The sequence below is a fragment of the Typopeltis vanoorti genome, chromosome 1 (genome assembly GCF_054136105.1).
Source record: "Typopeltis vanoorti isolate ZY-2024b chromosome 1, IOZ_Tvanoo_1.0, whole genome shotgun sequence".
NCBI classification, from domain to species: Eukaryota; Metazoa; Arthropoda; class Arachnida; order Uropygi; family Thelyphonidae; genus Typopeltis; species Typopeltis vanoorti.
The window spans coordinates 45745608-45759984 of NC_143549.1; the positions used below are offsets into that span (position 1 = coordinate 45745608).

The following is a 14377-nucleotide window of genomic DNA, read 5'->3' on the forward strand; positions in this document are numbered from 1 at the left end:
AGTTTTGGATTTGGTTATAGCATCAGAAGAGTTGATAATAACTGAGATGACATCTCTCCCACCAGTTGGAGAGAGTGACCATATGGTTTTGACTTGGAAAATGAATAGACATGCAGGAGTGTCAAAAGAGACGGGAACTTATGTGGAATTATAAAGCAGGTGATTATAATAGTCTTAGACGTCAACTTCGGGAAGTTTCATGGAGGGAGGAATTGGAAGGCCGGGATAGGATATCATTAGTGCGTGGGAAATTGTGAAAGAATATTTGTTAGCAGCAATGGTAAGTTGTATACCACGAGTGAAGAAGAGGGTACAATTTGGAGTAAAGTGGATGACAAACAATATTAAACAGGAATTGCATGTGAAAAAGAGGCTATGGAAGAGATATAAGGAGACAGGTGAAGAGAGGATGCATGAAGAATATAAGACACAGGCCAGAAGAGTGACTAGTGTGGTACGGAAAGCGAAATTGGAATATGAGAGGGGATTGGCCCTAAGATCCAAAGAAAATCCTAGGGAATTTTTTAGCTATGTGGCCAGTAGGAGGAGAAATGACTGTGGAAGAATGATATTGTGGGATAAAAATGGGAATAGAGTGACTGATGCAGAGGACATAGTGGAATTGTTCAATGAACACTTTATTGGAGTATTTCATCCTAGAGGAGTCAGTTTTAATGCTAGAGGGATAGGGCTGGTTCAAGGTTTAGAGGTACAGGAGGAGAGTGTGTTTCAAATGCTGAGTACTCTGGATGTCAGTAAAGCTTTGGGACTGGATGGTATTTCACCACGAGTTTTGAGAGAATGTGCCAGGGAACTGAAAGTGCCTTTAACCTGGCTTTTCAATGAAAGTCTGGCTTCGGCAAAGGTGCCCATGGAATGGAAGGAAGGTAAAATAGTGCCATTGCATAAGGGTGGTAACAGACTGGAAGTGTCTAATTATAGGCCAGTCTGTGTGTCATCAGTAGTAGTTAAGATTTTGGAGAAAGTAGTGAGGGACCGTATACAACATTGGGCAGATGAGGATAATGTTATCTGTGAGAGACAACTTGGATTTGTGAACGGGCACTCTTGTTTTAGCAATATGCTAGCCTTTTATAATAAAGTTACAAGAACATTACATGAGGGAAAGGCATATACTGCAATTTTCTTAGACTTAGCAAAGGCATTTGATAGTGTACCACATAAGCTGATATTTAAGTTGCAGCACATGGGTCTGGATGTCAGATTGGTCAACTGGATTCAGGATTGGCTGTCTGATAGGTATTAGAGAGTTGTGTATGGTGGAGCAGTTTCAAGGAGGCAGAGGGGTTACAAGTGGGGTCCCACAGGGCTCAGTACTAGGACCTATATTGTTTAACCTTTATATCAATGACATTGCCAGTGGATTGCAAGGGGATATTCAGTTGTTTGCGGATGATGCGAAGCTAGGAAGGATTATTAGTAATAGTGCAGATGTGGTAGCCCTGTAAGAGGATTTGAATAAGCTAGATAGATGGGCAAATGAACTGGGGTGTCAGTTTAATGCAGCAAAATGTAAGGTCTTGAGGTTTGGGAAACATCGATGGGATGCTGCATACTCTATGGGAGGAGTTATACTGGACGAAGTAGGGAAGACAAGAGATCTGGGGTTGATGATTGATAGAAACCTGAAGTTTAGGGGACATATTGCAAAGGTGGTGAAGGTAACACAGAGGATTGCTGCAATTATGAGAAGGACACTGACCTGCAGAGATAAGAGGGTTATCATTCCGTTGTATAAGTCTCTGATCACCACACTTGGACTATTGTTCTCAGATTTGGTCTCCAGGATTTGAAGGGAATAAATTAACTGTGGAAAGGATACAAAGATGGATGACAAAGATGGTTTCAGGACTGTACAAGGATAGTTATGAGGATTGGCTCAGGGAATGTGGACTGCAGAGTTTGGTGGATAGAAGAAGGAGAGGTGATATGATTGAGACTTTTAAACTGTTGAGAGGTAGTTACAGGGTTGACACTGGGGAGTTCTTTCGCTTGGTTGAACAGCGGGAAGGAGTGATGACAAGAGGCCATCCCTGGAAGTTACGAAAGGAAACTGAGAGCAAGAGGGTGAGGGGTGGTTTCTTTGCATGGAGGGTGGTTGAACCATTGAATGCATTGCCTGATGGAGTGGTGAGAGCGAGAATGGTCAATGAGTTTAAGGAGTGGTATGATAGACTTTGTGTTTCTTAGGGGGGGATCTCTCCTCGATGAGTCTTGACAGACTTTATGTTCTTAGGAAGGACCTCCCACGATGAGTCTTTCGACTCCATGGAGGCCTGATTAATAATAATAATAATAATCATTTGAAAACAGCAACCAGTTTAATGAAGATCCAAAGACTAAATAACTAAACTTGCTCAGGAGATCTGTATGTTAAAATCAGTTTAAATACCATTATTCATACTGGTAATTTAGTGTTTGCTTATTCTCTCATATTTCACATTAATTTATTTAATTGGATACCAACCATGGCAGCCTCAGTAATTGTTTTTTTTCTTTCCTGTTATTTTTATGAGAAATTTGTTAAAGTGATTTATAACTCTTAGTGTGTGTTAATATCAATGGACTATAGATTAGAAACTAATTATTGGAAATAGTAGGGATGGCCTCATGCTAAAAAAAATCCAAAAATTCTGCTCTACAAACCAAACATTGAACTTTTTCAAAGCACTTGTAGTAAATATCATTGCATGCCAAGCAGTGATATTCATCTACCACCTAAAGATTCACAAATAACCATATTCATCGATGAGACTCAAAATCACAGCCTCTTTGCTGGAGAGATCTACTCAGCTAGCCAGGCTGGCTTGGAGTACATTGGATAACAGAGAGCTGGATTACATATCAACAAGAAATGATGCATTTTGCTGCTTTCTGGGCAAGATGAATATGTTACGACAAAGAAGTTGCTAGGATGGAAAATAGCAGGAATGGCCTCAGGTTAGATAATGACTTGGAGAGCGGCGTTGCTATAGCTTTTGCCGCCCGGGGGTGGTCCCTGAGTATGCTACCCCTCTCAATACACATCAAAACTACTACAAAAAGTCAAAATGACGTATAGGGTAAGGTTTCAAAGTGCTGCCTGGGGCGGACTTCCCCCCCCCTCCCTCCCACCTAGCTATGCCACTGGACTTGGGTGATATGTTAGAGCAGAGGAGAAAAATGAAGAGAGAACTAATAGCAATGAAGCTAATAAGAAAATATTGGCAGTGCATTGCTTTTCTATATACAAATATCAGAAATATAGGAATGGATTTGTTGTTTTGATAGGTCTGTCTAAAGATGATGTTCTGATAGGAATATTATTATTATTAGTAGTAGTAGTAGTACGGGCAACCCCAAGGGGGTCCCCTAGACTCATCGAGGGAGTCTAGGGACTCCCTAACGTCAAGAACAACTATTCAATTGTAAGTTTATTTTTCACTTGGTTAGACTATAATAAATTTAGTTTAATCCTTTATCCAAGTATATGCAAACAAAGTTTGCGCCTGAAAATATTTTCAGGACTGAGGTAAGGTAGTGCAACTCCGAGCAAAGGTGCACCAAGCTCTCATTACTCCTTGTCTCAGTATCTCCCATGATGCAAAGCACATCTCCTTGTGGACATGTATACTGCTATGCATTAAGGGAAGGGCCACTGTCCAGACCGGTTTCAATCTTTATTGAGGTCTCGTCAGTGGGAGGCAGATCCAAACGTAGAGATACTAAGGCAGAAGCAATAGAAGAGGTCATATTTACCTATAGGAGTTGCTGACAGGTGTACCACCTTATTATTAAATTACTCTGGATTTAGAGAAAGATGTTGGAAGTGTATTTTTCACTTGGTTAGACTATAATAAATTTAGTTTAATCCTTTATCCAAGTGTATGCAAACAAAGTTTGTGCCTGAAAATATCTTCAGGACTGAGGTAAGGTAGTGCAACTCTGAGCAAAGGTGAACCAAGCTCTCATCACTCCTTGTCTTTCCACCTTTGCTCAGAGTTGCCTGGTGTTGCACTACCTTACCTCAGTCCTGAAGATATTTTCAGGCGCAAACTTTGTTTGCATATACTTGGATAAAGGATTAAACTAAATTTATTATAGTCTAACCAAGTGAAAAATAAGCTTCCAACATCTTTCTCTAAATTCAGAGTAATTCAATAATAAGGCGGTACACTTGTTGGCAACTCCTATACGCAAATATGACCTCTCCTATCCTTAGTATATCCACGTTTGAGTCTACCTCCCACTGACGAGACCTCAGTAAAGGTTGAAACCAGGCTGGGTAATGGGCCTTCCCTTAATGCTTGGCAGTATACATGTCTGCAAGGAGATGTGTTTTGCATTATGAAAGATACTGAGACAAGGAGTGATGAGAGCTTGGTCCACCTTTGCTCAGAGTTGCCTGGTGTTACACTGCCTTACCTTACCTCCTAAAGATATTTTCAAGCACAAAGTTTGTTTGCATGCACTTGAATAAAGGATTAAACTAAATTTATTACAACTATTCAACATTCACACAGTATCTATCATACTTCGCCTTGAACTCATTTACAGTCATGGCACCCACAACAGACTCTGGCAGCTTATTCCACTCATTCACCACTCTCCAAGTAAAAAACCTAGCTCTGACACCCTTGCTAACCACACTCTTGCCTAGCTTCCATGGATGGCCCCTAGTCCTCCCACCACCAGTCCTATTCTCAAAAATATCTTCTGAATTAATCTTATAGAAACCCTTCAGTAATTTGAATGTCTCAATTATATCACCCCTTTTCCACCTATCAACCAATTTCTGCAACCCACAAATCTTCAACCTGTTCTCATAAAGTTCATTCCATAGACCTGCTATCATCTTGGTCACGCATCTCTGGATCCTCTCCACCTCCTCCTCATCAAGAAGAAACCCTGGCGCCCAAATTTGGGCACAGTAGTCTAGGTGGGGGTCTTATCAAGGCTCGATACAGAGGAACAATAACTTGTTTGTCTCTGCTCATCAAAGTATTTTTTTAGCAACCAAGTGATTTGAACTTCAAATCCTTGGCCTCGTCAATATCCTGGAGTACAGTTCCACCAATGTGGTATACTGCTGCTAATCCTTTCACCCCAAAATGCATAACCTTACATTTTGCCACATTAAATTGACATCCATTCTTCTTAGCCCAGCCCTCCAAAAAAAAATATCAAAGGAATATTTCTAATTCCTTTTTCTAACACAGTTTGTTCTTGAAATACAACCCACTGGATGATGTTAGAAATCTAATCTAACGAATGAAATGAAATATAAGTTGCAAGTCACAGCATGTTTCACCTGACTTGGAGGAGGGGAGGGGGCATTGAATAGTAGACAAGTGCCTTTTCAGAATAATTAACCAGAAGAGAACTGTCACTTTTCAATGTTTAGTTGGTTGTGGTATTTGCCATGGGAAATAGATTATGATTAGCAGATATATTTAAACAAATTAACTTGACCAGTGTTCTTATTGAGAACTGTGCAAGAAAACTGACTTGCCTATGGCCAATTTGTTTAATTTAAATGTCAGTTTTGGAGTCAAGATTTTCTGATGGAATAGCAAGAGGACAACATGGTTCCTTCTACATAAAGAACTCTCCAAGACACATTTATTTATTCATTTAGCTTATAGTAATATAATGCTGAATGAGTTGAAGGCAGATAATTATTATTGGAGTCTTTAACCATGAGAATATAGACTGGAATGAGAAAAGAATACATAGGAGAAAGGAAATGGAATGTATGCAGTTACCAAGAAATAATCACCTGAGGCTGCATGTGATGGAATGTACTAGGGATTTGAGAATGCTAGGTCTAATGATTGCCTCAGAGGACTGCACTATTTTATGAGCTTGATTCTTCACATGCCAGTTACATCAGTGAGTACTTCACTAGAAAACAGTTTCACATCATTTAATTGATGATTGTTCCATTTCAAACACAATTGTGGTCCTATTTTCATAGTTGTGTTTAATAAGTAATTAACAATCTGAATAAATAGACCATTAGTAGCTATGCAAATCTATTCCTTTTATGTAAGTGTACATAATACAGTATTATGTTAACAGGCTGAGTAGTTAGCGTATCCACTCTCCAGCCAAAAGGCTGCAGGTTCAAATCCAGGCACGGGCATGGATGTTTGTGATTGTCTGTGAAAATTCTAGTGGTGGTGGTGGTGGATCAGGTGCCATTGGTGATGATTCAGTTCGCTGTAGTTGGTGGAGATAGAGAGTTGTAGAGTAAGTACCCTCCCTTGGAGTCTTTGGACTCCTTGGTGGTGTCACGTAATAATGATGATAATATTGTTAAATTGTGAATGAAGGATTTTATGATTATTAATACTTATTCATGATTTAACATGAATTCCATATCCTGAGCTACTTTTGCTCCTAAGTAAATTCTAATTTAAATGCTTACTAAGATGAAAAGCCAAACGACTATTTTTTCTGGCGAAGTTAATTAAATTAACACGATAGTTCGTTGGCATGAAACTCTTAAATCGTAGTTTTCGATCTCAGAGTTTCGCATACTGGCTGTAAAATAATAAGGGATTTTTATACCCTTAATTTAATTAAATGCTTACTGTTATTTTTTTATTGAAATTAAAAAAAATTATTATTTTTTTGTTATTTATTCTGTATAAATTCTTTATATAACTTGTAAATGTATCCTAAGTGAACCGTAATATATGCATTTTATTTGTTGTTACGGAAAGTGAAAGTAATTTTAACGGACTCTGCTAATGTGATTTGATTGGTTGCTGTCAGAAAACTAAGTTATTTTTAGATAGCGCGTGCCTTAGCGTTGGGGAACTGTATAACGATCACGTGAGAATTTTCGTTGTAAACTGAACGAGTGGAAAAAAACTAGTTTGGGCGGGGAAAAGGAAGGAGAGAGTGGATATAGGAAGAAACAGCGAGAGGGAAAATGGAGAGAGTGTAGAAAGGTCGTGAGATGTGATCTAACCTGGGATCGTACGACGTAATAAAGATTTGGAAAGTTCCGATTTTAATGGATCTTACTTCGAACTCATATTTATTTATAGTTTCTTGTCATCTTGTAAAGGAATTTACCCGAGTGAAAGGATAATATATGATCGAGATTGACGAAGCTTGAAAGAGAATGTCTCGACACGAAATTCCGAAATTAGCATGTCATGTAATTTCTTACCTTTTAGTGGGAATAGCGCAACTTACTAAAATTTCGGGTCGTGTCAGGTTTGGGAATTAATCCATTTCGAAAATTGGACTCCTTCCCTTCCCACGGCCGGTTCTTTAACATGACAGCCTATGGGAGACCGCAGCCGACGCTCTAATGCGTGAGTGGGTACCTCGTCTTCGTTCGCCACCGGAAGGGGGATGAAACGGAAGTAACATCAGGTTAACGTCACTGTGACGCTTGGCTCTCTCTCTCCGCCTGCGAGTAGGATAGCGGCCGTGGTCTCCGTATGTCTCTGGTTACGAGCGCTACTTTAATAATGGCGCCCGCCGATTTTGAAATAGATATTCTTTACCAGAGGAACTGAACGTGAAAACAGCTATAACACAAATCAGAAGCATTTTTACTGGATGTCACCACATATAAAACCTATTAGTAAAGAACCTAAGAACTAACCATGCAATGTGTCTTGCAATTTGAATGTGTTATCTCACTACGTATATGTAAAATCAAGACTGAGCCTTATAAGAACTATTTTAATCCTCTGATAAATATTGATGATGCTTGTTAAGTGTTTGATAAATTGAAGTTTACGAATATTTCACTGAGACTAAAAAGAACTAACTTTTGAATGGTTTGCTGAATATTGATATTGTTTAAATTGAAACAGTTGAAATCCTAACGGATGTGAATTGTGAAAGTCATATAAGTTCTAGCAGTAAATGATGCACTCAGCTGAACAGAATCTTAATACTTTATTGGATGTATAAATTATTTTCTAATTGTATTGATCTTAATAGAGTTCTTGTTTCTTATGTAAGAATAATTTTGTGAGAGAATTAAATATCGTGTTTAACTTGATTCTTGTGCTTGCCTAATTTCAGTTTCATTGCACCGTTCGTTAAAATACGAATCTTGCGAGAAACCCTAAATATAGTTAAGAAAGTATTGGCCTGTAGTGCTATTTGATGCTTGATTCCTTCACCATAATTTTGTAACTTCAAACATAGAGTGGCGCAGTAAATAAAAATTTTCTTTGTTTGAATGTGGGATCAACCAACAGCTAACAAATATATGGTTGGATGAAAGACAAACCCAACAATATTTTATATACTGATGCTATATGTAAATACAGACCCAAAATGCTCAACATAAAAATGATACATTACTCCAAAAGAAGTATCTAACTGGATTACACATTTATAAAAATAACTTTACATTTTAAAAAATATTAAAAAGGTGCACACCAGCCTAAACAATACTGCCACCTTTTCCCATTGTAATCACATTCTAAATGATAAATTATTTCTGAGATATCTAATGTAATTAGAAATTCCAGAAATAATTCTTCTATAAAAAAATTTAGATATACATTTTTTTTTTTAGTTTGTGCTAATTTCCAGGAATGTATTAATCACACAACTCAATACGAGGGTTGTTTGGTAAATTTCTAATAGACGGTGATGCAATTCGTTTATTCATACCAGTGTCGGCATGTATCGTCTTTTTTACGACCCCTGGCAAAATTTTAGTCACCTGCAAAACGTCGTTCTTGTTTGGCAAACATTTAAAATAATCCTATTCTCATATTTCATAAAAATGGAGAAAAACGAGTTTTGTGCTGTGATAAAGCACTTTTATTTGAAGTAGTGGAGAACAAAGCTGAGTTAGTGTAGATCATGGGGACTCGGCACCAGCAGAGACTATTTCTCTTTGGATAAACAAGTTTAAACGTGGTTGTAAGTCCATTGAAGATGAAGCACGCTCCGGATGCCTGTCTGAGGTCACTATGAAGGTAATTATTGACAAAATCCATGGTATTGTTATGGAAGACTACTGAGTGAAAGTGCATGAGATTGCAGGCATCTCAATTGAACGGGTGTGTAATATCCTGCATGAAAATTGAACATGAAAAAGCTGTGTGCATGATTGTTAACTGTCAATCAAAAATGCATGTGAAAAGACATTTTACTGCAGTATTTGGCAATGTTTAATTTTAATTTGCAGGATTTTTTGTGTTGATTCGTGACTAGATGAAACTTGGATCCACCACTACACACCTGAGTCCAAGCAGCAGTCAGAACAATGGACAATGCTTTGTGGAAGAGCACTGAAAAAAGCAAAGACCGCTTTGTCAGCTGGGAAGGTGATGGCCATTGTTTTTTTTTTTGGAAGGGGGGATGGTATAAGATGGCATGGTGGTATAAGAGTCTTACAGTGGCTGCACTGTATAGTTCAGAAAGCCTGGACAGAGGGACGAATTCCCGATGATTGGAGTAGAGCTCTCATAGTACCCATATATAAAAAGGGAAATAAAACTGCATGTGAGAATTACAGAGGTATTTCCCTACTGAGTGTTCCTGGCAAGATCTATGCAAGTATACTTGAGAAACGGTTGAGAAGAATTGTGGAAGAAAAGATTGGTGAAGAACTAGCTGGATTCAGGCCAAACAGAGGGTGTCAGGATCAGATCTTCACTTTACGACAAGTAGTCGAGAAAGCATGGGAATATAACAAAGATCTGTATTTAAGTTTTGTCGATCTGGAAAAGGCATATGACAAGGTGCCAAGAGAGAAGCTATTCAATACGCTGCAGTTATATGGTGTCAATGGGACATTATATCAAGCAATACTTAGTCTTTATTTGAGTTGTAAGTCAGCAGTTAGAATTGAAGGAAGTACAGGAAGATGGTTTGATGTTAAATCTGGTGTGAGACAAGGATGTACATTATCCCCTCTGTTATTCATTATCTATATGGATCACATTATGAAGGAAAGTGGTATTAAACATGATATCAAAATTGGAGATGTTAATGTCAGCTCTTTGCTGTATGTGGATGATGTTATACTTCTAAATAAATCTGCTACAAGTCTGCAAGATTCTCTGACTAAATTGAATAGCTGTTGTAATAGATATGGTATGAAGGTCAGCAATAAAAAGACAAAGACAATGAAAATAGGCAGAATCATTGAAAATGTCAACTGTGTTGTGAATGGAGAACCGGTGGAACAAGTAAAACATTTCAGCTATTTAGGCACAATTTTTACTGAAGATGGTAAATTAAATATAGAAATAGACAACAGAATCAGCAAAGCTGGTATGGTGGGAAGTCAATTGAATAAATTCATATGGAATAAGAGAGAAATTAGTCGGAACACTAAATTAGCTGTATACAAGACAGTGTTCAAACCAGTTTTAACTTATGGATCTGAGAGCTGGGTCAGAAGTAAAACACTTGACCAAAGACTAGAGACCACAGATATGAGAGTCCTGAGAAAGATTATAGGCATGAACAGATGGCATCAATGGCAATATCATATTAAAAATGACGATATTAGGAAAGAACTTGACATTGTCAGCATCCAGGAATGCGTTAGCAGAGCTAATCTTAGGTGGTATGGTCACTTAAACAGAATGGGCGAGGAAAGATTAGCGAAACAAGTGTTCTCTGCCAGGTCGGCAGCAAAACGACCCAGAGGAAGACCAAGATATAGGTGGATTGTTACGGTACAAAATGCTTTAGACGATAGAAATATAAGATCTGATAATGTTGGAGTCTTGACAAGTAACAGACTGATTTGGAGGAAAATTGTAGATAGGAAATTAATAATGATGTAATTTTTTTCATTTAGTACTATTATATCCTGTACACCCCTTGAGGGTACATGGCAGGAATTTGATGATGATGGTGATGACTATTTGTTAAAGGGTAAGACAATAACAGGAGCCATAATGATGTTATGCATCATTGGTGGACCATTTAAAAGAAGAACTGAAGAAAGAAACGGCCAAGATTGGCACACGAAAAAGTGCTCTTTCACCAAAACAATGCACCATCCCAAACATCGCAGTGGCAAAATTGCATGAATTGAGGTTTGAATTGGTTCCACATCCACCGTATTCTCTGCACGTAGCCTCTTGTGACTTCTTGTTCCCAAACTTAAAAATTTTGCTCAGTGGGAAAAAAATTTTCTTTGAACGAGGATGTCATTAAGGCTGTCAATGGCTATTTTGCACAATTTGACAAATCCTACTTTTTAGATGGGATGAAAAAATTGGAAACTCACTAAACCAAATGTATAGACCTCGATGGAGATTGTTGAGAAATAAAGTGATATTTTCCAAAAAGATGTGTAATTATATTTTTACCCAACTTTTTCAAACAACCCTCGTATACCAGTCCAGCTGAAATGGCCCACAAATGAAGAATAAACCAAATTTCATTTCTGAATTTTCTTCCCTATTTTATTTCTAATAAATCATTCTGTAGTTCATAAGTTATCAACACAGTTTTTAATTATAAGCCTACACACTTCTTTTTTTTTTAATAATTGCAATTAATATTTACTTCAGTGCAGAATAATTGTATACGCTTTCAGCCATTACTTTGTACAAATGGCATGATCATGTAAGCACTGTTCACGATATGCTCTTATGAATATTGCATAAGAACATATTGTGAACTTATAAAGAATTATAAGTTATTGAATTGTAAATTATATTAAAAACTAGTGTATTGTGTTTGTTCATTTATCTGGAAAATATTGCAACCAATTGGTTGCAATACCTGCTTTTTGTGCATTGCATACCTATTTCTGTGTATTTAAATTGTTCTGATACAGTTAATTAAAATAGCTTAAAGGAATTAAGCAGTACATCTTATATATATATATATTAAACAAAAAATTGCAGCCAACTATGTAGCTTTTAAAAACTTGTCCCTTAACTCTATAGATGTTGCAGCACTGTTGTTTATTGATGTTTATATTTAATTGCTTTTGTAGTAATATTACTTTTATAACAAGGTTAGTGATATACAGAATTGTTGTGTAAAAAATTTCACATACCAACTTTTTGTTTTGTTGGATCTCTAGAAATTCACAATATCTACATTTGTTGAATCAAATGATGACCTCCAGAAAAAAGGTGCTGCTAAAAGTTATAATTCTTGGTGATAGTGGGTAAGTTCCAGCATGAATAAATAGTGTTGTATTGTGAAATACTTTTTTATGTTAATGTGCATGATTACTATTTTATTTATTTGGTTAGTCGCTTTCTGGGAATGAGGGTTATGATAAATCATGAATGTCAAACAAATACATATCATTTGTTTGGCATTCATATGTACTTGATTAAATAATTGATTAAAAATCGGCATAGGACTACGGTAGTTAGTGACTTATATATCAGTTCTAAAGCCGGTACAAGATCTAGAGGGAATCTGCAATTTTTGTATACCAATGCTAGAAGCATTCGAAATAAGAGAGAAGAATTTATGGCATTAGTCAGTGAAATCTCACCAAAAGTTGTAGGCATTAGTGAAACTTGGCTGTCAGCAGAAGATGTGGTCACTGGAATTGAATGTGATGGGTACAGTATTTTCAGGGAGGATAGAGAAGATAGAACAGGAGGAGGAGTACTGTTGATGATAGCTGATGTGTTGCAGCCAAAGAAAATAGTATATCATGATGATAGACATGTGAATGAGAGTTCATTTGAGGCAGTCTGGTGCGAAATAGTGACCAACGCAACCAAATATACAGTTGGATGCTGCTATAGGCCAGGGAGTACGGGGGGAGATATTGAATTCATGCATCAGCAACTTAGTGCAATGAGTGAAGGCTTGGTGATTATTATGGGGGATTTTAATTACGGTGATATCAATTGGAAGGAGGAAATATCACGTAGCAAAAAGGAAATGGAATTCATACATCTTCTACGAGATAATTACTTGAAACAGCACGTAACTGAAGGGACACGTGGTGTGAGAGTGTTGGACCTGGTTATTGGTTCAGAGGTTATATGCATAAGTAAGGTGTCCTCGTTACCTCCAGTTGGTGAAAGCGATCATGTGGTATTGACTTGGGAGGTTGCAAAATCTGTGGATTTTTCTATTAAGAAGGGGTATGTACGGAACTACAGGTTAGGCAATTATAACAAGCTTCGGAGTGAGCTTGCAGCCATCCCATGGCAGAACATATTGCAAGGGAAAGATGTTAGCAGTGCTTGGGATAAAATCAGCGGGTATCTGAGGAAAGCAATATCAGATTGTGTCCCCATGGTTAGGAGGTCAAACAAGGCAGGCATTAGATGGATGAGCAGTAGTATCAAGCTTGAACTGCAAAAAAAGAAAATGTTATGGAGAATTTACAAGGAGAAAGGCGATCAGGACACCCATGAGCAGTACAAGGCTCAAGCTAGGAAGGTTACCAGCATAGTAAGAAAAGCTAAATCAGATTATGAGAAGACCTTAGCCAAAGAGATCAAGGGTAATCCCAAAGAGTTCTTCCGCTATGTGGCAAGTAAGAGGAAGAATGACTTCGGAAGGATAACCTTAGTGGGTGCTGATAGTATTGAGGTGACAAAATCAGATGTAATAGTCGAGTTACTGAGTGATCACTTTTCAAAAGTCTATCACCCAAGTGAGGATATCTCTATACCTACAGCAATACCTAATGTGAGAATTGAAGCTAAAGAATCAGAGGTATTAAATATATTGCAAAACTTAAATGCAAACACTGCGGTAGGCTTAGATGGAATATCAGCTCGGGTGTTGCGTGAATGTGCAAATGAATTGTCAACCCCTCTCACCTGGATATTTAACTTAAGTTTGAACTCTGGTATGGTCCCTAGGGAGTGGAAGTTAGGCAAAGTGGTACCTTTGCATAAGGGTGGCTCTAAAACTGCAGTATTGAATTACAGACCAATCACCATCTCAGGAGTAGTGGTAAAAGTATTGGAAAAGTTGGTTAAAGACAAAATTCAAGAATGGGTGGATCAGGATATGATACTCTATAGAGGCCAACATGGTTTTGTTAAAGGTAGATCCTGCCTTAGCAATCTATTAACTATTCATAATAGAATAACATCTGAGTTGGACAAAGGAACTGGCTACACAGTGGTACTTCTGGATTTTGCTAAGGCTTTTGACAGGATACCCCATAGAACACTGTTACGCAAATTGGAGCAGATGGGAATGGTTATTAAATTGGTGATATGGATAGGAGAATGGCTCAGGGAGAGATACCATAAGGTGGTGTATGGAGGAGCCGAGTCCAGAATGAGGCAGGTGACCAGTGGTGTGCCTCAGGGCTCTGTGCTTGGGCCAATGTTGTTTAATTTGTATATAAATGATATAGGAAACGGCTTAAAGGGAGATATTCAGTTGTTTGCTGATGATGCAAAGTTGTGTAGTGCAATAAAAA

The 14377-nt window shown here is 37.7% G+C and overlaps 1 protein-coding gene across 1 annotated transcript in view; it reads left to right on the forward strand.

Annotated features, from left to right (window-relative positions):
• The window catches only part of LOC150109943 (ras-related protein rab7), a 59703-nt gene that overhangs the window by 2854 nt on the left and 42472 nt on the right, over window positions 1–14377 (forward strand). The window contains exon 2 of the mRNA XM_090397319.1: window positions 12047–12133. Within this exon, the coding sequence (XP_090253445.1) occupies window positions 12078–12133 (56 nt within the window). The 5' untranslated portion in view covers window positions 12047–12077. The remainder of the gene's footprint in view (window positions 1–12046; window positions 12134–14377) is intronic.